The 23,576-nt window shown below is 46.3% G+C and overlaps 1 protein-coding gene across 2 annotated transcripts in view; it reads left to right on the top strand.

Moving 5' to 3' along the window:
* LOC139280551 (thioredoxin reductase 1, cytoplasmic-like) overlaps positions 1 to 17,261 on the top strand; it is a 34,500-nt gene extending 17,239 nt beyond the window's left edge. For both annotated transcript variants that reach the window (XM_070900038.1, XM_070900037.1), the window contains exons 5-14: positions 1,642 to 1,784; positions 3,184 to 3,299; positions 5,630 to 5,855; positions 6,564 to 6,656; positions 7,076 to 7,152; positions 10,948 to 11,104; positions 12,058 to 12,165; positions 12,254 to 12,349; positions 13,470 to 13,604; positions 15,044 to 17,261. In XM_070900038.1, the coding sequence (XP_070756139.1) occupies positions 1,642 to 1,784; positions 3,184 to 3,299; positions 5,630 to 5,855; positions 6,564 to 6,656; positions 7,076 to 7,152; positions 10,948 to 11,104; positions 12,058 to 12,165; positions 12,254 to 12,349; positions 13,470 to 13,604; positions 15,044 to 15,106 (1,214 nt within the window). In that variant the 3' untranslated portion in view covers positions 15,107 to 17,261. The remainder of the gene's footprint in view (positions 1 to 1,641; positions 1,785 to 3,183; positions 3,300 to 5,629; positions 5,856 to 6,563; positions 6,657 to 7,075; positions 7,153 to 10,947; positions 11,105 to 12,057; positions 12,166 to 12,253; positions 12,350 to 13,469; positions 13,605 to 15,043) is intronic.
* Positions 17,262 to 23,576: the final 6,315 nt, after the last annotated feature.

Raw genomic sequence — 23,576 nt, 5'->3', positions numbered from 1 at the left:
CTTTGGCCAGGGACTCCCAGGTGTCAGTGGGGATGTTGCACTCTCAGGGAGGCTTTGAGGGTGTCCTTGTAACGTTTCCTTGCCCACCTTTTGGCTCGTTTGCCGTGAAGGAGTTCAGAGTAGAGCGCTTGCTTTGGGAGTCTGTCTGGCATGCCTGACAAATGTGGCCTGCGCAGCGGAGCTGATCAAGTGTGGTCAGTGCTTCGATGCTGGGGATGTTGGCCTGGTCAAGGACACGAACGTTGGTGCATCTGTCCTCCCAGGGGATTTGTAGGATCTTGCGGAGACATCGTTGGTGGTATTTCTCCAGCGACTTGAGGTGTCGACTGTACACGGTCCGTGTTTCTGAACCATACAGGAGGGCGGGTATTACCACAGCCCTGTAGACCATGAGCTTGGTGGCAGATTTGAGGGCCTGGTCTTCAAACACACATTTTCTCAGGCGGCCGAAGGCTGCACTGGCGCACTGGAGGCGGTGTTGAATCTCGTCGTTAATGCCTGCTCTTGTTGATAGGAGGCTCCCGAGATATGGGAAGTGGTCCATATTGGCCGTGCCGTGGATCTTGATGATTGGAGGGCAGTGCTGTGTGATGTGGACAGGCTGGTGGAGGACCTTTGTCTTACAGATTTTAGTGTAAGGCCCATGCTTTCATATGCCTCAGTAAATATGTTGACTCACTTGGAGTTCAACCTCTGTGCAGACGCAGGCGTTGTCCGCATACTCTAGCTCGATGACAGAGGTTGGGGTGATCTTGGACTGGGCCTGGAGAGGACAAAGGTTGAACAGGTTTCCACTGGTTCTGTAATTTAGTTTCACTCCAGCGGGGAGCTTGTTGACTGAGGTGGAGCATGGCAGCGAGGAAGATTGCTAGTTAGGCCACAGCTAGAGTACTGCGTGCAGTTCTGGTCACCGCATTACAGGAAAAATGTGATTGCACTAGAGAGTACTGGAGATTTATGAGGATGTTGTCAGGACTGGGGAATGTTAGTGATGAGGAAAGATTGGATCGGCTGGGGTTGTTTTCTTTAGAACAGAGGAGGCTGAGGGGAGACCTGATTGAAGTGTATAAAATTGAGGGACCTAGATATAGTGGATAGAAAGGACCTATTTTTCTTAGCAGAGGGATCAACAACCAGGGGGCATAGATTTAAAGTAATTGGTAACGGGTTTAGAGGGGATTTGAGAATTTCTTTCACCCAGAGGGTGGTGGGGGTATAGAACTCACGGCCTGAAAGGGTGCTAGAGGCAGAAACTTTATGTCCAAGTGTTGGAGGAAAATCTGCTCCAGTAAGTACGTACGAGGCGGATGGCTCCATCCGTGTTTGCAGGGCTTCCAGCAGAGAGCCTTGCTCATGAGGAGCGCCTGTCTGAATATTGGGTGCCAAGTCAGAGTGCCGGGTGCTGCTCCCAATTTGGTGGTCATGAAGTTTAATGTTTGGGAGATCCTTGAATGTGACCTCTGTCGGTGACCTCTGACCCACACACTCTGAGCAAGCCTCCCTGCCTTGTTAAATTTACACTTCCGTGTATTTGGAAATTATTCTGTTTTTTAACAACATTTGGCATTCTTTGTTCCCCTTGTACACAGGTTTCCAGACCAAGTAAGGTTCACCCACCAAGTAACATTGTTTTCTCTACAGTGCGGCATGACTGGGGAACGATGAAAGAAGCTATTCAGAATTACATTGGCTCTCTGAACTGGGGTTATCGAGTTTCTTTGAAGGACAACGCTGTGACGTATGTGAATGCTTACGGAGAATTTGTCGGACCTCACAAGATCAAGGTGCCAACTCCATGAATTGTAAATGTACCCAGAGTTATTTCTGGGGCAGCGCCTAAGAAAGTAACTAACTAATGAAGCCAGCTTGAAACTTTAAATCAAGCGACGTGTCTTAAACACTCACTCCCTCCACCACCGGCGCCCCCTGGCTGCAGTGTGCACCATCTACAAGATGCACTGCAGCAACTCGCCAAGGCTTCTTCACAGCACCTCCCAAACCCACGACCTCTCTGCCCTAGAAGGACAAGGGCAGCAGGCGCATGGGAACACCACCACCTCCACGTTCCCCTCCCAGTCACACACCATCCTGACTTGGAAATATATCGGCCGTTCCTTCATCGTCGCTGGGTCACAATCCTGGAACTCCCTCCCTAACAGCACTGTGGGAGCACCTTCACCACACGGACAAATTCCAACACCGATCCCTATTGCACCTCACTCAGTAGTTCTCCAACACTCCCAGATCGCAATAACTAGCATGGCGAGTTTCACCGGTGCAACCCCTCGGAGGCTCTTCAAATTAAATTGTTTTTTTGAAGGGCATGTTTTAAAATTTAAAAAACACATTAATTTACTAAAACTGACTAGTGCACACCAACTCAACATATTTCACTGTCACTTTGTGATTTTTAAATCCAGTTACTGGTTGAGGAGTGGAGACTTGTATTTAAAATGTTTTTTTTGCTGATAACCCATTTTCAGCTGTTAATAAAACTGCACCGGGTCATCGCTCTTAAACACATCAAGGAATATTTTTTAATGGAAAGAAAAAAATGAAACAATTGCATTCTACTCTGTGCTGGTTCACAGAAGATTTTACATTTGTGATTTTATACAAATAAGTTTAGGCGGAGACTTGAACCATAACTTCACTTTGGAAAACTAACGCAAGTTCCTCGCTATCTCTAATCACCCCCAGCCTCATAATTTCCCCCACCCGATATCTGCGCTCCTCTAATTCTGGCCTCTTGAGCATCCCTGATTATAATCGCTCCACCATCGGTGGCCGTGCCTTCAGCTGCCTGGGCCCCAAGCTCTGGAACTCCCTCCCTAAACCTCTCTGCCTCTCTACCTCTCTCCTCCTTCAAGAGGCTCCTTTAAAACCTACTTCTTTGACCAAGCTTTTGGTCAGCTGCCCTAATTTCTCCTTGTATGGCTCGGTGTCAAATGTTTTGTCTCCTAACGCTCCTGTGAAGTGGCTTGGAACGTTTCACTATGTTAAAGGCGATATATAAATATTTGTTGAAACGTGCACCCAGTTTGCCAATTGAGCCCAAAGCAGAAACTCTTAACCTAACGGGAATTTTACTGTTGTCATCGGGGAGAATGGGGTGATTGACTGACTGAAGGTATTTAGTGTGTAGATGAGCGGTTTCATTGATCCTGTTCCCTTTGTTTTTAGGCAACAAATAAAAAAGGAAAAGAAACATTTTACACTTCAGAAACCTTCATCATCGCCACTGGGGAGAGGCCTCGGTACCTGGGAGTCCCAGGTGACAAGGAGCATTGCATCACCAGGTACTCGATAATCACCTCACTTACATGCTGCTTATTCTGAGCATTTACAAACCTAATACAGGCAAAGACCGGCTGGTGCATCAAGCTGCCCAGCACATGGTGGTCAGAGTATCCTGACTTAACCCAAATGCTGGAAATCTCAGTGGGTCAGGCAGCATCTGGAGAGAAACCGAATTACTGTTTCAGGTCGATGACCCGTCGTCAGAACTGGGAAAAGTTAGAGATGTAACTGGTTTTTAAGCAAGTTTAGGAGCAGGGGAGGGGGGGTGTTGGGAGGGCAGGAAAGAACAAAAAAGATCTGATAGGATGGAAGGCAGGAGATTAAGAGACAAAAGGGATGATGGTGCAAAAGATGGTAATGGGACAAGTTAAACAAAAAGGGTGAAAATGGAGATGGCAGAATCATCAACAGGGGGAAAAAAGAAAAATAATATAGGTTACGGTCTGAAATTATTGAACTCTATGTTGAGTCCAGAAGGCTGTAAATTACCTAAACGAAAGATGAGGTGCTGTTCCTCGAGCTTGCGTTGAGCATCGTTGGAAGTGTAGGAGGCCGAGGTCGGAATGGGAGTGGAGCGGGGAATTAAAGTGACAGGCGACCGTCCTGACTGAACACTTGTTCCAACTCTGTCCTCCCCTGCCCCCCCAACACTCTGCAGCCATGTAATCGCCTGGGAGAATCAAACCACCAGAGAGAAATCTCAGGGGTGGGGGGAGAAACTACTCTGAAAGATTCCTCTCTGGCTCCTTCTCTCCCCGCCTCAGGTGATCGAAGCCAGTTCTGGAGATCACACTGGACCAAGTGTTGCCTCTAAAGACAATTGCCTTCCACATGAGGTGACCTCTGCCTCAGTCAGGAACCGGTCCAGCTCCCTCTTTAAGGCAATGCAGGGATTCAGCAATGTATTCCAGAGGCTCACTACTCTCTGGGCAGAGAAGGACTGGCTAACATCCAATTTATTCCCAATCTTGCATAGTTTAAACAAATGGATGTTTCAAAATTATCTTTTATTTCCAATGTGACGATTCACTCATCTTCCAGAATGCTGGCTACATTTTCCGACCACTGGCTGTAAACTCTTCGCAAATGGTCCAGTTCTGTGCCTGTTCCCAAAATATAACAAAAAAACCCAGGAAACACTCGGCAGGTCAGGTTAACCTTTCTGGTCGGTGACCTTTCACCAGAACTCTAGCGTGATTGATGATCACAGAGATGGGCAGGACCGTAAACCTAGATCATTGTGTAGCAAAGGAGAGCTTTTTGACCAAGGCATGTCTCGGAGCGAGGTTTTGAGGAGGTAATTGAATGAAGGGAGATGGAGCCAGTTGCAGAGGTTGGCGAGCTTTGCAGTGTGTGGGGCCAAGGCAGCTCTGCTACCGATAGAGCGAGTATTGAGGCTTGAGAGAGAGCCCATGTTTGGGTAGGGTTGGTGCAGGTTGCAGAGGTGGAGTGGGGTGTGGCTGTGGGGACTTAACTCCAGGAGAAGTATTTTTAATATAAATTTAAACTGATCCATGATCAGATCCGCCATGGTCTTATTAAATGGCGGAGCAGGCTCGAGGGGCCAGGTGGCCTACTCCTGCTCAGTTTTCTTATGTTCATTGGGGGAGGGAATGGGAGGGAAGGGATATAGGGAAACTAGCTGTAGAGTTTATGGGATGGAACTTGGGAGGCATTGAGTAAATTGAGCCTGGATGTGACTCACCCCATAAAACTTGTTCTCTGATGCAAGATCGATGCAGAAGGATGCCCTTGTATCCATCTACCGTATTATTGACTGAAGTTAATGACTTGTGAAAGATGTAAGGGTTTATGTTGTCTGCTATGGTTAAGTGGGCAGCACCCTCACCTGAGTCAGAAGGTCGTGGGTTCAAGTCCCACTCCAGGGATGTGAGCACAAAAATTTAGGCTGACACTCCCAGTGCAGTGCTGAGGGAGTGCTGCATTGTCGGAGGTGTGTCTTTCGGATGAGACGTTAAACCGAGGCCCCGTCTGCTCTCAGGTGGACGTAAAAGATCCCATGGCACTATTTTGAAGAAGAGCAGGGAGTTATCCCCGGTGTCTTGGCCAATATTTATCCCTCAATCAACATCACTAAAACAGATTATCTGGTCATTATCACATGGCTGTTTTTGGGAGTTTGCTGTGTGCAAATTGGCTGCCGTGTTTCCTACTTTACATCAGTGACTACACTCAAAGTATTTGGTTGTAAAGCGCTTTGGGACGTCCGGAGGCTGTGAAAGGCTTTCTTGCATGTCTGTCTTTCTTTAAATCTCCAAGATAAATGATGTTCATACTTCCCCTCGTTCTGTTCTTATGCTAATTCTAGTGACGACCTGTTCTCGCTGCCCTACTGTCCTGGGAAGACCCTGGTGGTTGGAGCTTCCTACGTTGCGCTGGAGTGTGCTGGTTTTCTCGCGGGACTCGGGCTGGACGTGACCGTGATGGTACGCTCCATCTTGCTCCGGGGGTTTGATCAGCAAATGGCCAACCAGATTGGGGACTACATGGAGTCCCACGGGGTCAAATTCATTCGACAGTTTGTACCGTCCAAGGTGAGCACTGTAATCATCCAACGTGCGTGCTGGGGCAGTGGTGCGGAGCGTGTGTTAAGCAATGTCTTCTTTGTATCCCCACGTGTTTCCTGCTTAATATTTTGGGGCTAAATTTGTGACAAATGTGCAAGCCACGAAAACAGGAATGCTGGTCAAGTGTCTGAGTTGTGTTTAAATGGTTAAAATTTACCCCCAAGTGTGTTTAACTGAACAGGTACCTCGAATTACTTCACGTTGTCCCAGCCGTGGCTCAGTGGGCAGCACTCTCACCTCAGAGTCACAAGGTCGTGGGATCAAGTCCCACTCCAGGGACTTGAGCACAAAAATCTAGGCTGACACTCCCAGTGCAGTGCTGAGGGAGTGCTGCACTGTCGGAGGTGCCGTCTTTCAGATGAGACGTTAAACCGAGGCCCCATCTGCCCCCTCAGATGGACATAAAATATCTCCTGGATGCAATACGCTTCGGGATGTCCTGAGGTCGTGAAAGGTGCTATATAAATGCAAGTCCTGTCTTTTTTTTTCCTCGCGCTCTCTTGAGCTGAATAAAATCTGATCACGCCTAAATCCTGCTGCTAAGTGGCGACTGTTGGGATTCAATTCTTAAATTAATCGCACCAGCCAAATGATTGCGATTTTTATTTATAGTGCAGTAAAATAGCTGCTGCAGTTGTCTGTTGTAACACACCACTTGCCTTCTCCCCTTTACAGATCGAGCAAGTTGAACCTGGAACTCCAGGGAAGCTGAAAGTAACGGCTCAATCTACCAGCAGCTCGGAGACAGTGGAGGGGAAATATAACACAGTGAGTGAGAACCAACCATCACTGGAAGGGAGTTGAGGAATTATGCTCTCGGCACTGAGCTTTGCCTGCTGGGATTGCATTGTGTGAATTACATTGAATGTTCAGTATAGAATCACCATTGGGCCCAACTAGTCTGTGCTGGTGTTTATGCTGCAGATGAGCCCCCCCCCCACCCCATAAATCTACGAACAAGTGTGGTCTGCAGTGGGGCCCCACCGGCTGGCTGTCCATTAAAATTAATGCCCAGATATCCGATCGCGGCCTCTGTTGGGTGAACCTTCATGAAATATGCCCTTGAGATTCTTGAAGGAACTTGAAACTTTAGCGGAAGGCTTCCATAATGTTTGGCCGGGTAAATGCCACGTCCTCGGGAAATGTCACTTGCCGTGCAATGTTCTATCAGCTCGCTCTTTCTCCAGGTGCTGCTGGCTGTCGGAAGAGACGCCTGTACTAAAAACATCGGCTTGTCGGAGGTGGGCGTAACAGTCAATGAAAAGTAAGCTGCTGCTGTCTCTTGAACCCCCATTCACACCACAACCAAAATATTATTTTGCAGAGGTCCTGCACTTCCTGTGCACAAACCTTACTTGCTGCTGTCAGTTTTTTGATCTCTCTCTTTCTCGATGTTTTCCATTCAATTTTGTTGTGAACTGTCACGGTGCACTTATAGGCTTCAACTACTAGGTGGCTCTGGTCCCTCTCTGAACTCTGTCTTTAGAAACATGGGAATATAGGAACTAGAGGCCATTCAGCCCTTAGAGCTTGTTCTGCCATTCATTGAGATCCGGGCTGATCTGTATCTTAACTCCATCAACCCACCTTGATTCTGTAACCCTTCATAATCTTGCCGAACAAAAACCTAGCAAGCTTAGTTTTTACATTTTCAATTGATCCCATAGTCTCAACAGTTTCAGATTTCCCCCACCCGATTGCCCTTTCTATTGACGCAATGGAAAATAAAATCTGGTGTCGTGTGACCTGTTCATCAGACTCTCACTGGGTGGGTTACGTTAAAATGACCCCTGTAGTGTGTTATACAAGATTTGAAGTGCTCAGATACCAATTGATTTTTAAAAAGTTGCACACTCCTAGGTTTAACCATTAAGAGTTAACGTGTCAGTGCCCAAAACCTTAATGACAAAGGGATCATTTTTAATTTACTGACCCCTCGGAGGCTGAATTCCCCCCCACCTCCCTTGCTTCAATGCCAAACTGAGAGCTTACCCCTACATTTTGTTTTTTTAAATAAAGTAAGCATAATTAGAAATGTATTTTTCTGCAGGAGGGAAAACGAGGCAAATTTAATCCTTGTAAAGGTCAATGAGCAGTTCTGTTAATTAAACCAAAAAATTAAATTGTCAGAATGTGATTCACCTCTGGTTCAGTACTCCCCGTAAATGTTTTTTGGGGTGCGTGGCCCATTCACAGGTCGCAGATTTTAATCGAGGAAAAGCTGGTCCCGAGAACGCTGCTCAGGCCAAAACAAAATGTTCCCACCACTGTTCAATATTCAGCAGCAGATGCCAGGTGAATTTGGCATGGAGTGTGTTACTGAGCAGGGTGAGGCTACTCAAGTGCATGCTTTGTTTCTCGTGGCTGGGCATCCTTTTGTGGCGATGCCCTTTGGTTCCTGACTCGAGCAGACACCTGTCTGAATCCTGGCCTTGATTCTCGCTCAGTGTTGTGTTTTCATTGGGCGGGTTTTCCTCTCTGACTGGCTAGCCAGGTTGATGGAGAGCTCGGCTCAGTGGGGAGAAGGTGCTGGCAGTGCCAGCCTTAACTGGCAGATGTGTGCTGTTACCGGACAGCAACTGCCAGTGCAGCAACCATGGCCTCCATTCTCCCAACAGAGACCAACTTTCCCATCTGAAGCGGGAAGTTTCAGTGCGGCAGTGAGGACAGACTAAAGCAAAAATACTGCACATGCCATTAAATGTGACGATCCAAACACAGAACATAAGAACATAAGAAATAGGAGCAGGAGTCGGCCATTCGGCCCCTCGAACCTGCTCCACCATTCAATACGATCATGGCTGATCCGATCATGGACCCAGCTCCACTTCCCTGCCCGCTCCCCATAACCCTTTACTCCCTTATCGCTCACAAATCTGTCTATCTCCACCTTAAATATAGTCAATGACCCAGCCTCCACAGCTCTCTGGGGCAGAGAATTTCACAGATTTACAACCCTCTGAGAAGAAATTCCTCCTCATCTCAGTTTTAAATGGGCGACCCCTTATTCTGAGACTATGTCCCCTAGTTTTAGTTTCCCCTATGAATTGAAATATCCTCTCTGCATCCACCTTGTCGAGCCCCCTCATTATCTTATGTTTCAATAAGATCCCCTCATTCTTCTGAACTCCAATGAATATAGGCCCAACCTTTCCTCAAGTCAACCCCCTCATCTCTGGAATCAACTGAGTGAACCTTCTCTGAACAGCCTCCAATGAAAGTATATCCTTCCTTAAATATGGAGACCAAAACTGTACGCAGTACTCCAGGTGTGGCCTCACCAATACCCTGTACAGTTGTAGCAGAACTTCCCTGCTTTTATACTCTATCCCTCTTGAAAAACGCTGGCAAACATTCAGCAGGTCAAGCAGCATTTGTAGAAAGAGAAACTGTGTTTCAGGTGGCTGACTGTTCAGTTCTGAGGAAAGGTCATCATGCTGAAACATAGAGTAGGTGCAGGAGTAGGCCATTCGGCCCTTCGAACCTGCACAACCATTCAATATGATCATGGATGATCATTCAACTTTAGTACCCCATTCCTGCCTTCTCTCCATACCCCCTGATCCCTTTAGCTATAAGGGCCACCTCTAACTCCCTTTTTGAATATATCCAACAAATTGGCCTCAACATCTTTCTGTGGTAGAGAATTCCACAGGTTCACCACTCTCTGGGTGAAGAAGTTTCTCCTCATCTCAGTCCTAAATGGCTTACCCCTTATCCTTAGACTGTGACCCCTGGTTCTGGACTTCCCCAACATTGGGAACATTCTTCCTGCATCTAACCTGTCCAGTCCCGTCAGTATTTTATGTTTCTATGAGATCCCCTCTCATCCTTTTAAATTCCAGTGAATATAAGCCTAGTCGATCCAGTCTTTATCAGTCCTGCCATCCCAGGTATCAGTCTGGTGAACCTTTGCTCCTTCGTCTAATGTTAACTCTTGCGTCTGTCTCCACTGCCTGACCCGCTGAATGTTTTTCTTCCAGCATTTACTGTTTTTATTGCAAATATGAGCAGAAATTTTCTCCAATTGAATATTGGGAAGACCGAAGCCTTTGTTTTTGGACTTCATCCCTCTCCAACTCCTGGCTGAACCAGACAGTTCGCAACCTTAGTGTCATATTTAACTCTGAATTTAGCTTTCGACAACATATCCACAGTGTAACTAAGACCACCCATATCCACCTCCGTAACATTGCCCGTCTCCACCCTTACCTCAGCTCATCCGCTGCTGAAGCCCTCATCCATGCCGTTACTTCTAGACTTGACTATTCCAACACACTCCTGGCTGGCCTCCTACGTAAACTAAAGGTGATCCAAAACTCGGCTATCCGTGTCCTACCTTGCACCAAGTCCCGCTCACCCATCACCCCCTGTGCTCACTGACCCGTGTCCTAACTCACACCAAGTCCCGCTCACCCATCACCCTGTGCTCACTGACCCGTGTCCTACCTCACACCAAGTCCCGCTCACCCATCACCCTGTGCTCACTGACCCGTGTCCTAACTCGCACCAAGTCCCGCTCACCCATCACCCTGTGCTCACTGACCTACATTGGCTCCTGGTTAAGCAACACCTTGATTTCAAAATTCTCATCCTTGTTTTCAAATCAACTCCATGGCCTCGCCCCCTCCCTATCTCTCATCTCCTTCAGCCCCACAACCTCCAGCCCCCCCCCACCCCGAGATGTCTGCACTCCTCTAATTCTGCCCTCCTGAGCATCTCTGATTATAATCGCTCCACCATCGGTGGCCGTGCCTTCAGCTGCCTGCGCCCCAAGCTCTGGAACTCCCTCCCTAAACCCCTCCACCCTCTCTTTCCTCCTTTAAGACGCTCCTTAAAACCTCCCTCACTGACTGAGCTTTTGGTCATCTGGGCTAATTTCTACTTATGTGGCTTGTCAAATTTTTAAAATCTCATAACATTCCTTGGGACGTTTCACTGTTAAAGATGCTATATACATAAAAGTTCTCTCTCGACTGCTTGATCCACTGAATGTTTCTGTTCCAGCATTTTCTGTTTTTATTTCAAGTATTTGTAAAAACCATGTGTTTTGTTTCAGGTCTGGTAGGATTCCAGTCAATGAATTTGAACAAACCAATGTGCCCCACATTTATGCCGTTGGAGACATATTGGCCGGAAAGTTGCAGCTGACACCGGTGGCGATTCAGGCTGGGCGCCTACTTGCTAGGAGGCTCTATGGAGGGTCTACAGTGAAGGTACAAACCCAAATTATAATCACATCGCAAATGCCAAAGCTGCTTAAAAGTATATAACGAATGAAAAATTCTTGTTTCTTTTCCAGTAAGTGTTGTTGGGGTTAAATTCCAATGGGCTGCTCCCTGCGCACATCACAAAATTGCAGACTCGCGACCTGCCAATTTCCATCTGTTTGGAAAAAGACTTGCATTTATATAGCGCCTTTCACGACCAGCGGACATCTCAAAGCCAATGAAGTACTTTTGAAGTGTAGTCACTGTGTAGGAAACGCAGCAGCCAGTTTGCGCACAGCAAGCTCCCACACATAGCAATGTGATAATGACCCAGATCATCTGTTCATGGATCAGGAAAACTCGAGTTTGTGTTAAAAGCAGTCTCGAAGCCTGTTAAGAATTTTTACCCCAAAGTTCCACAGTTCTTTAATCTAGAAAGCTAATGTTAACCTCGCTTCATCTTTTTAAAGAAAAAAATAACTTTCATTTTATGTGGCACCTAATCACATCCTTAAGAACTCCCAAAGCACTTTACAATCATTGGATTCTAGTCCATGTTATATAAGCGTCTAGTTAGACTTTTGCAGGTGAATTGTCAAGTGTTTTGGTGAAGTTTTCTTCAAATATTATTTGTTTTACTGTTCCTGGTTTTGGTGGCTAAAGGCTTAATTCAACTCCACATTATCTATAAAGCTCACTTAGAAATAGGGGAGTGCAATCACTTGCCTGCGGTTTTCACAGGAAACTGGATGGAATCGCAGAATGTGATCTCAAACACTAGTGATAGTGCCCCTCCTTCTTTCCTGCCCAACACTCCTGTCAAACTCCTTGTTAAGGTGCTATCTAAATGCAAGTTGTCACTGTAAAGAAACAAACATCTATAAGAAATACATCTATATGTTTGGAGTTGGAATGCTCTGCTGGTATTAACTATCTCTTTGTGATGGCAACACCGACAGTGTGACTATGTGAATGTGCCAACCACTGTCTTCACTCCCTTGGAATATGGAGCCTGCGGTTTTTCAGAAGAGGCTGCTCTGGAAGTGCATGGGGCGGAGAATGTGGAGGTGAGTCACCAGATTGTTGGAGCAGAAAATGTTGGTTGTTATTTATCCAGTAACTCTTACGGTTCCAATCTTTGACTTTTTTTTTTAGGTCTATCACAGTTACTTCTGGCCATTGGAGTGGACCCTTCCATCAAGGGATAACAACAAGTGTTATGCTAAGGTTATCTGTAACAAGCAAGACCATGTACGTATTTTCAAACCGCTAATTTGTGGGACATTTTCCATTGCTGGTTGGGTGACATTGATCTGATAAAGTCCTGCACCGTTAAATTAATGGCCGACACACAAGGCTAGCAATCCAGGAAAACCATTGAGGTTTTGGTTGAACGCGGACAATTTCAACCTAACCCGCCCGTTGGGACACTTGATGAGATTGGGTGCAACATTGGTTTTGCACCCCGCCCAAGAGGCCCAATTAAAACCAACTTTCGACCTGATTCTGTGGGTTCCCTGCACCATGAGTTCGATTTAAAGTTAACCCCACATGTGGATCTGCAGTAGGTAGACAGGAAAGGAATGGTAGCATAGTGGTTATGTTATTTGACTAGTAATCCAGAGGCCTGGACTATTTATTGGGGGATGTGAGTTCAAATCTCACCATGGTAGCTGGGCAATTTAAATTCAGTAGATTAAATTAATGTGCAATTATAAAGCTGGTATCATTGATGGTGACCATGTAACGACTGTCATAAAAACCCTTTGGGTTCACTGATGTCCCTCTGGGAAGGAAATCTGCTGTCCTTACCCAGTCTGGGCCTATATGTGACTCCAGACCCACAGCCATGTGATTGGCCCTGAACAGCCCTCTGCAATGGCCCAGCGAGACACTGCGTTGTTCCAAACCGCTGTGATGCCCACATTCTGTGAATGACTAGAAAAAAAAAATAAAGAACTTGTTGTCTTATCATTTGTAATTTCAGCCCTTAACAACCAAGGAGGCTGTTTCTGCCTCAAACTGAGGTAGCATTACAGCTCCTGGGTGAAGGGCATTTGTGTTTGGGGCAAGGCTGGGGGCAATGATACAGCCGGCCGGCTGGCCATGTGGTTTGCGAATGCACTGACCACAGTAATCGGGTGGAGAGTATCCCCCACAGCTCGTGGTTCCCAGAGCATTGGCAGAGGTCATTGGAGGTCGATTGTCTGTCATCGGGGGAGGGGCTGATGGGAGGAAGGGCAGCTGAGAGGGGGGTGATGGGAGGAAGGGCAGTGAGGAGCGAAGTACCTTGGCGTTTTGGTGGTTTTTATCTTTGAATTAATTTTGCCGCTGTGTTGGTGAGTAAACCCGCGTGCATTTTCCTTTTCAGAATCGGGTGATGGGTTTCCACGTGTTGGGCCCGAATGCCGGGGAAATCACCCAGGGATTTGGGGCTGCGATGAAATGCGGACTGACCAAGGAACAGCTGGACAACACGATCGGCATCCACCCGGTCTGTGCCGAGGTAATGACCCCGCGCCGTGGTGGTTGTTGTACGGTGACCCCGCGCCGTGGTGGTGGTTGTACGGTGACCCCGCGCCGTGGTGGTGGTTGTACGGTGACCCTGCGCCGTGGTGGTGGTTGTACGGTGACCCTGCGCCGTGGTGGTGGTTGTACGGTGACCCTGCGCCGTGGTGGTGGTTGTACGGTGACCCTGCGCCGTGGTGGTGGTTGTATGCTGCCCATCAGCAACTTGTCTTTATAGCGCCTCTAACCTCGTAAACATCCTGGAGTGATCCCTGAGCACCATGTGACCCCGAGCCGCATGGAGACATTGAGGCTCTGGGCTCGGTCACGGGGGCCTGGGGGCGGGCTGCCCCACAGTTACACATTATGAACAATCCCAGCAATATTTGCATTTATAAAATCTAGAATTGAGTAATTCTTCAATCTGTGAATGTGTCCATCAGCAGTTCATAAAACTGACAAAACATTGAGCATTTGCAGTTCTGATATAATGCAATATTACTGATTTGTCATTCTAGTTGTACAAGATCCCATTGAATATATATGTTAACTGTTTACCACGATGGGCAGACATTTTACCGTTGTGTTGTACGGTGCTATTTTTAATGCGCAGTTGGACTGTTGTAACTGCCGGGCATCAAGTGCAGGTTTTAGTGGTGAGGTAAAAAATTAAATATTGTCCCCGAGGTTCACGTGATCGATATGATCATTCCAAGATCCTTGTGCTTTATAAAGCTGTTTGTGTAACACTCCATCGAGCACCTCGATGCTGTTCGCTGTGACACGGTAATTAACCAACTTGGATGGATATTTACACGTGTGTTTCGCAAAGCAGATTTGCATACGCTATTTGAGAAAATTATAATGATTCAATTAACAGATAATTTATGTCTCCACCACTTGAAATTAGATTCATGCTGTGAGGTAGTTAGACCTTTCTTCTTGTGTTGTGTATTAAGATAAACTGTTCCAGCTAATTATCTGTATTGATTCATCCTTTGCTTTGAATCATTATTTCTTGGGTTTTACTTTTGTAAGGAGTTTTACTTTGAAGAATCTTTTCGGTATTTTTCTTTCAGTCTGTAACTTCAAAAGACCTGCACTTTTTTATATAAAAAATGTTTCCCTCTGTATCTCGCTCTAAAAATAGCCCAGCTCTCCATTTTGATTGGCCCTGTGTGTTTATCCCTTTAACTGTGGGTGGTACATGTAACCATGGGTGGAGGCTCGTGTGTAGCAAGGACCAGCAAGGACCAGAATGGTCTTTCTATGCTGTACGTTCGATGTAAGGACCGTTACAATGATCTGTTAAATGATTCAGGTTGGAAGCTCACCTCAAATTGCATCCTAAAATTAGGCCGAATTTTTTTCCTTTTGTGCTGCAGATATTGTGCTCATTTGCAATAAACTATAAATGAAAATTCTTTCTCGTTTCAGGTGTTCACCACATTATCGGTCACCAAGCAGTCTGGTAGAAGCGTTCAACAGACTGGCTGCTGAGGTTAGACCCTGCTGTTGTCGCTGTTGCTGTAATGGCCCACTTCATCTCCTGTGAGCAGCGCTGTCCGATCGGAAGAAGAAACAACTTTCCCCCCCAACAACCTTGGGCCTAGTCCTCCAGGCCAGCAATCTTGGTCGTTGAGGGATCTGCAGCAGTGTGAGATGATGTGTTACCATTGGCAACCAGTACAACGGCGGGGTTATGACCCGTTCTCCAGCGAACTGCTACTCAGCAGGAGCATCGTCTGCGGTGCTTTTCATGAAGTCCCAGCCTGGAACCAGTTTCACCTGGAGGGCTGCGATGGAACAACTGTGAGCAGTTCTCAACAAGGGCTTCCAATATCACTCGAACTCCTTTAATAGCGGACCAAAAAACCCTTGTACTTCTGACCGCATTTCAGGTGCTTTCCACTCTGCGGACACTGAAATTTCCTTTACGTAATATTCCTGAACATTTTCTTCACCTCTGTTTAGGTCCATGAGTGGACTTTTGGGTGTGGTGTTTAACATTGAAGCTGAATGAATGTATTTACTCTGGTTCTCCAACGTTGTGTGTAATAGGATGGTCAGTGCTCCCTGTCCTTACATGGTCCAGTCAGCCCCTTAATCAGAATACTGCGCGGGATCCCTGGGGTTAATCGGTTCACGGGGAACGTTGGGGGTGAAATTAAAGCTCGCAATGAGGGATAGCGAATCAGCAGCCTGTATTACGCCCGCCCCTGACAATCGGGCCGCGAGTGAAATGCTAGCGTGTTTTGCGCTACTCACCAATACCAGTATCTTTAGTCTTTGGGCATTAATGGTTCACAGCCAGCTAGTTCACTCAGCAACAAACGTTAACGGCACCACTTCCCTCCAACATTCTTATTATAGGAACCTTTGGATGAGGACTCCACAATGCCGTTTATGTTTGTACGAGTTGGTTTTTTTATATACCAGTCTGATCATCCTTTTCTCCAGAATACAGGTTGTTTAGATCGGTGGTTAGGGTTCACCCCGAATGCAGAGCTCTGGGGATGGATAAAAGATTTTCCAGTTCATGAGTGGGTCCTGCTGCTGCAATTACCGTCTCGATAATTTTGCCGCAAGTTAGTTTTGGTTCAGATTGTGGCTCTGGGCAACACACTCTCTCCTCAGCCGGTCGTGGGTTCAAGTCCCACTCCAGGGACTTGAGCACACAAATCTAGGCTGACACCCCAGTGCAGTGCTGAGGGAGGACTCTTTTGGATGAGGTGTTAAACCGAGGCCCCATTTGTCCCCTCGGGTGGCACTATATTTTGAAGAGTGCGCGGGGGGAGAGAAAGTGAAATTTATCCCATGTCCTGGGCCAATATTTATCCCTCAACCAACATCACTTTAAAAATAAACACTGATCTGGTCACCATCACATTGCTGTGTGTGGGAGCTTACTGTGTGCAAATTGGCTGCTGTGTTTCCCACATTACAACAGTGACTACATTTTTTTTTAAACGTACTTTGGGCCTGACTTCGAGCCCAGCAGTGAACAATGAGATGCCTTGCTCCCAAACCACTTGGCTCTGATGTATCTGTTGTAGTGCAAGTGCAGCCTGGGTTTGGGCTCAATGTAAACTGTTTTGCCGTAGCATAATGGGGAAACCATGAGACAAGAACAATTCTCAGTTGACCCCCCCCCCCCCCCCCGTGAGAATCATGAATGCTCTCCTCTCGTGGACTGCACAAACCGTTCCTTCTCTAGATTATTGCACTCGTTGGGAATGTTATGGTTTCTGGCACTGATCAGCCTTAGTACCCTGTCATTTAACTGTTCCAGAAGCACACAAATCTTCAACCCAATAAGGGGAGTGTGGGTTGCAGTTTCATTGTTACCTTGCTCCTGGCTGCAGCAATCATGAGTTTACAGGACTTGCATACTTGAATGGTGGTGCCAGAGTGTTGGTGTATATTTAAGACACGATTCACTATCATGAGATTAGACAAGGTAGAAGTGTTGTTACTCAGTTGTACTTCTGTGGGTGGAAGTATTTCTGAGGAGTGTAATTGATGTCCGTGTCGAAAATTGCATTTGTTTTTTTTGCTTCAAGAATTGGTTTGTTTATTTTATACGTGTCTCGATCTTCTATATATTGTTCCTCATGCTGTAATTGTCTCTCATATTAAAAGCTCAGTGATGTAAGCACGTGCGTATTTTATTAATGAGACGGCGGGAGGGTATAATGGGCAGCCAATCAGCTGCAGTCTATTTTATGCCTCTGGTGATGTTAAATTTTACACCCCGCAGTATTACTGTGCCAGATTTCAAACTGATCTCGGGCCTTTGGTTTTAAATAGTTGTCTGCTTTCTCTGAACAAATTACAGCAAACTCCTTTTCCCACTCCCAAAAAACCCCACAAGCACACTCCCATATCCGAAACAGGGTGTTTCCAGGAGATTGGCAGAACCACTTCACCCACCACATGTTCCAGTGAGCAGTCGTCCACAATACAAGCAGAGCACTTCAGGGCGGTACTGAGGGAGCGCCGCACTGTCGGAGGGGCGGTACTGAGGGAGCGTCGGAGGGACGGTACTGAGGGAGTGCCGGAGGGGCGGTACTGAGGGAGTGCCGCACTGTCGGAGGGGCAATACTGAGGGAGCGCCGCACTGTCGGAGGGGCGGTACTGAGGGAGCGCCGCACTGTTGAAAGTGCAGTCTTTCGGATGAAACCTTAAACCTAGATCCCGTCTCGGATGGATGTAAAAGGTCTCATAACACCAGCTGGAAGATGTGCAGAGGAGATCTTCCCAGTGGCCCTGGCCAACATCACCAGACAGATTATCTGTTCATTACCACATCGCTGTGTGTGGGAGCTTGCCGTGTGTAAATTGCCTGCCGCGTTTCCCACATTACAACAGTGACCACTTTTCAAAAGTACTTCACTGGCTGTAAAGCGCTGAGACGTCCTGAGATTGTGAAAGGTGCTATATAAATGCAAGTTCTTCTCGCAGTTGCTGTATACAATCTCTCTTGCTCCACACTGCTGTTCCTCTGCCAGCTGTCCTACATAAATGCCTCCTTTTATATTGGATGTCATTGGAGTGTGATTGAAGGAAGGCATAAATAACTTTTCGCATTCATCTTTAAATGGTGCTTAACAAGGAAAAGAGATGGTTAGAGCCATCTTCCTATCATGTGCATTGAAAGAGTAAGACCTAATTAAAGACTTGCATTTATATAGCGCCTTGTCATGACCACTGGATGTCTCAAAGCGCTTTACAGCCAATGAAGTACTTTTTGGAGTATAGTCACTGTTGTAATGTGGGAAACACAGCAGCCAATTTGTGCACAGCAAGCTCCCACACACAGCAATGTGATAATGACCAAATAATCTGTATTTGTGAAAGTCACAAACATAGTTCCTTAGCCTACCTGCAAACCCGACAGATTCCGATTCCACCCCAAATTATGGTCCTTCCCCCACCCCCGCATTGACATTTTCAGGCGCTTTGATTTAATGCATTTGAAAATGTTCCTGCAAAAAGTAATACTTGTATCTCCCAGAGTGCATTTCTGTGGAGAGAAATGGAAATCTATCAGATAGTGACCAGTAATCTCAAACTGGATCCACTGGATCCCAAAGTGAAACCGTCCTTTCATTTGTAAAATGTAGATAATGATGCTTGTGTTGGCAGTGTGTTGAGTTTTTGGATTTATACACCATGCTGAGATGCTGCAAGGGTGTGGACGATATCTAGGCCATGAACCAGCCATTGAGCCTCCCGGAGGCTGTGTGCATACGTTCTGAAGAAAGATGTCAAATGTAACGTGCAATCAGCAATGGACTGGAATTAAGTGTGCATCATTTTCTGCAAAATTAGTTTCTCCCCTGGGATCAGTGAGTGAGACCCCCCCCATTCTCCCCTGGGATCAGTGAGTGAGACCTCCCCCCATTCTCCCCTGGGATCAGTGAGTGAGACCCCCCCCATTCTCCCCTGGGATCAGTGAGTGAGACCCCCCCATTCTCCCCTGGGATCAGTGAGTGAGACCCACCCCCATTCTCCCCTGGGATCAGTGAGTGAGATCCCCCTATTCTCCCCTGGGATCAGTGAGTGAGACCCCCCATTCTCCCCTGGGGTTAGTGAGTGAGATTCTCCCCTGGGATCAGTGAGTGAGACCCCCCCCATTCTCCCCTGGGGTCAGTGAGTGAGACCCCCCATGAGGGTCAGTATTGGGGTCGGTGAGTAAGACCCCCAGTGAGGGTCAGTAGTAGGGTCAGTGAGTTTTTATCTCTGCATATACAACATCTTCAAGAAGTGTGAGCTATATGCAAGAGTTTCAATATATTAATATAAATATACAGTACCTAGACACAGTTGCCCAATTTAACAATAAAGATTTCACATTTATTCTAAAACTTCCTGCACCTGAGGCCAAAATAGGCTGAGACAGCTACTGAATATTTAGTGAGCAAGGTTAACAAAGATTACTCATTCGACATCTGCTGATTTTAGAAACATGACTGTGTCCATTGAGCTGAAAGAATTACTGAAGGAAAGGTGCTTCAGTTATGAATATTAACAAATGAAGAAAGATTATGCGAATAGTTATCAAAAGCAATAGAAAGACTTAGTTTGCTTATTTATATAATAATTGAATTAGTCTCAATTGAAAAATGTATTTGAATAGAGTAAATGCAGCAGAATGGAAAACGCCATGCATATTTCAATAAATTAATATATTGAAATTGGACATGCATTTGATGTCCTTGTGGCAGTTTGCCAAATGAAAATATCAAGACCAAGATCGATAAATATTTGAATATTAAGGGATATGGGGATTGGGCGGGAAAGTGGAGTTGAAGTCAAAGATCAGCCGTGATCTTATTGCATAGCGGAGCAGGCTCGAGGGGCCGAATGGTGGACTCCTGCTCCTAGTTCTAAGGTTCTTATATCCCATCCCTTACCCCTCAAAAAAGACCAAAGATATGAACATTATTAGTGCAAAATGAACTGTCGTATTGTGTTGAGTTTCATATGCTCAATGCATTTTATTTCTGACAGGTAAGTGTAAGTTAAAGTAAAAGCCATGGCTTTAAAGAAACAGCGAATGCTTTCATTGGGGAGACTGCGATAAGCCAAGGCTGTAAATTATGGAACAAGCATGCAATATTCCTGATCTTATAGCCTCTCGCTCTCTCTTACTCAGAATGTTCAAGAGCTCCATTAAGTAGGTAAGCACTATTCAAATCAAGCCAATAATGAATTAAAACAGAAAATGCTGGAAATCTCAGCGGGTCAGGCAGCGTCTGTGGAGAGGAAGCAGAGTTAACGTTTCGGGTCGATGACCCTTTGTCAGAACTGGAGAGTGTTCGGAAAGAACGGATTCTTAACCAGCACTGAAAGGGGGAGGGGAAGGTCTGTGATAGGGTGGAAGACAGGAGAGATTAGAGAGACAAGAGGGATGATGGGCCAAATTCAAATGGTAATGCCAGCAGTTAGAAAAACATTAGTCAAGATCAGGTGTGAATGGCAGGATAATGACCAGCTGCCATTAGAGACACAGAGAAAAAAAGAAAGAAACAGGCTATGGGTGGGGGGTGGGTAGAGAGAGAGGTGGTGAAAGGGAGCGGGGAGGGAAGAGAGAGAGAGAGAGGTGGGGAAAGGGAGCGATTGGCAGCGGCTATAGTCTGAAATTGTTGAACTCGATGTTGAGTGCCGAAGGCTGTAAAGTGCCTAATTGAAAGATGAGGTGCTGTTCCTCGAGCTTGCGTTGAGCTTCATTGGAACAGTATAGGAGGCTGAGGTCGGAGTGGGAGTGGAGCGGGAAATTAAAGTGACAGGCGACGGGAAGCTCAGGGTCACACTTACGGGACTGAACGGAGGGGCTCCACAAAGCGCTCACCCAATCTACTCTTGGTCTCCCCAATGTAGAGGAGACTACATCGGGAGCAGCAAGCCAATAATGAGGCAGCCTAGGCTCTTCTCGTTTTTCCGCCTGGAACTGTGCTTCACCATGTGAAGTGGATGCGAAAGGCCAGCCTTCAGTAATCAGCCCCAAAGCCGCAATCATTGGAGGAAGAAATACACTGATTTCAAATGAAGTGCGACCATTTCAGCTCTCGAGTGCTCAATGTTGCATTTGTTGAAAATAGGAACCACAGTGTAGAAGTATTGCAGCGTAATTATTTGTCACATCAACATTGAAATCTATGGGGGCTAAATTGGGCTGTATAGTGCCTGTCTTTTTAAGCGCTATGCGGCCACGTTGAAGACAAACGTAGGTCCCTTGCAGTCAGAAACAGGTGAATTTATAATAGGGGATAAAAGAAATTGAACAAATACTTTGGTTTTGTCTTCACGAAGGAAGACACAAATAACCTTCCGGAAATACTAGGGGATCGAGGGTCTAGCGAGAAGGAGGAACTGAAGGAAATCCTTATTAGGCGGGAAATTGTGTTTGGGAAATTGATGGAATTGAAGGCCGATAAATTCCCAGGGCCTGATAGTCTGCATCCCAGAGTACTTAAGGAAGTGGCCCTAGAAATAGTGGATGCATTGATGGTCATTTTCCAACATTCCATGGACTCTGGATCAGTTCCTATGGACTGGAGGGTAGCTAATGTAACCCCACTTTTTAAAAAAGGAGGGAGCGAGAAAACGGAATTATAGACCGGTTAGCCTGACATCAGTAGTGGGTAAATGCTGGAATCAATTATTAAAGATGAAATAGCAGCACATTTGGAAAGCAGTGACAGGATCGGTCCCAGTCAGCATGGATTTATGAAAGGGAAATCCTGCTTGACAAATCTTCTAGAATTTTTTGAGGATGTAACTAGTAGAGTGGACAAGGGAGAACCAGTGGATGTGGTGTATTTGGACTTTCAAAAGACTTTTGACAAGGTCCCACATAAGAGATTGGTGTGCAAAATTAAAGCACATAGTATTGGGGGTGATGTATTAAAGTGGATAGAGAACTGGTTGGCAGACAGGAAGCAGAGAGTCGGGATAAACGGGTCCTTTTCAGAATGGCCGGCAGTGATTAGTGGGGTACCGCAAGGTTCAGTGCTGGGTCCCCAGCTCTTTACAATATACATTAATGATTTAGACGAAGGAATTGAATATAATATCTCCAAGTTTGCAGATGACACTAAGCTGGATGGCAGTGTGAGCTGTGAGGAGGATGCTAAGAGGCTGCAGGGTGACTTGGACAGGTTAGGTGAGTGGACAAATGCATGGCAGATGCAGTATAATGTGGATAAATGTGAGGTTATCCACTTTGGGGGCATAAACAGGAAGGCAGAATATTCCTTGAATGGTGACAGATTAGGAAAAGGGGAGGTGCAAAGAGACCTGGGTGTCATGGTTAATCAGTCATTGAAAGTTGGCATACAGGTACAGCAGGCGGTGAAGAAGGCAAATGGTATGTTGGTCTTCATAGCGAGGGGATTTGAGTATAGGAGCAGGGAGGTCTTACTGCAGTTGCACAGGGTCTTGGTGAGACCACACCTTGAATATTGTGTTCAGTTTTGGTCTCTTAATCTGAGGAAGGGCGTTCTTGCTATTGAGAGAGTGCAGCGAAGGTTCACCAGACTGATTCCCGGGATGACAGGACTGACATATGAAGAAAGACTGGATCGACTAGGCTTATATTCACTAGAATTTAGAAGAATGAGAGGGGATCTCATAGAAACATAAAATTCTGGAAGGATTGGACAGGTTAGATGCAGGAACAATGTTCCCAATGTTGGGGAAGTCCAGAACCAGGGGTCACAGTCTAAGGATAAGGGGTAAACCATTTAGGACCGAGATGAGGAGAAACTTCTTCACTCAGAGAATTGTGAACCTGTGGAATTCTCTACCACGGAGAGTTGTTGAGGCCAGTTCATTAGATATATTCGAGGGAGTTAGATATGGCCCTTACGGCTAAAGGGATCAAGGGGGTATGGAGAGAAAGCAGGAGTGGGGTACTAAAGTTTCATGATCAGCCATGATCATATTGAATGGTGGTGCAGGCTCGAAGGGCCGAATGGTCTACTCCTGCATCTATTTTCTATGTTTCTATGATTGAAAATGAGGTTCAAGATGCGCACCCACAATTCCTGTGTTCCCTTTAATTTTGGGGGGGATGTGGTCCCTTTAAGGGGCTGCGCGCCCCTTCAGAATACCCCATATGCAGATTTTTCCCAATTTAACAGCCGATGAGCGACAGAGCAGGGATGACAGAGCCCTGCGCAGCCGCACAGCTTAAATGGAACGTTGCTTCCAACGGGAAAGTGTGGTGGATGCCATCTTGGTAAAGGGGTTTGCGACCGCCGGCAGCGTGCAGAGCAGGTGGATTATGACACAAAGCAGCGTAGAGAGCAGGTTTGATGCCAATTATGAAGCGCACACTCCAGCCAATGCTCTGTCTTAACCTCGCACAGCGGAACATGATATTAAATGGCATGACGGACTTCAAACTAGTGCTATTTACAGGGATGATGAACTGCTTACAGGTTAGTAGCTGGATTATTTC

Source organism: Pristiophorus japonicus, chromosome 15 (genome assembly GCF_044704955.1).
Source record: "Pristiophorus japonicus isolate sPriJap1 chromosome 15, sPriJap1.hap1, whole genome shotgun sequence".
NCBI lineage: Eukaryota > Metazoa > Chordata > Chondrichthyes > Pristiophoridae > Pristiophorus > Pristiophorus japonicus.
Note: the sequence above shows the minus strand (reverse complement) of the source record. Positions and strands in the feature narration are given on the sequence as shown.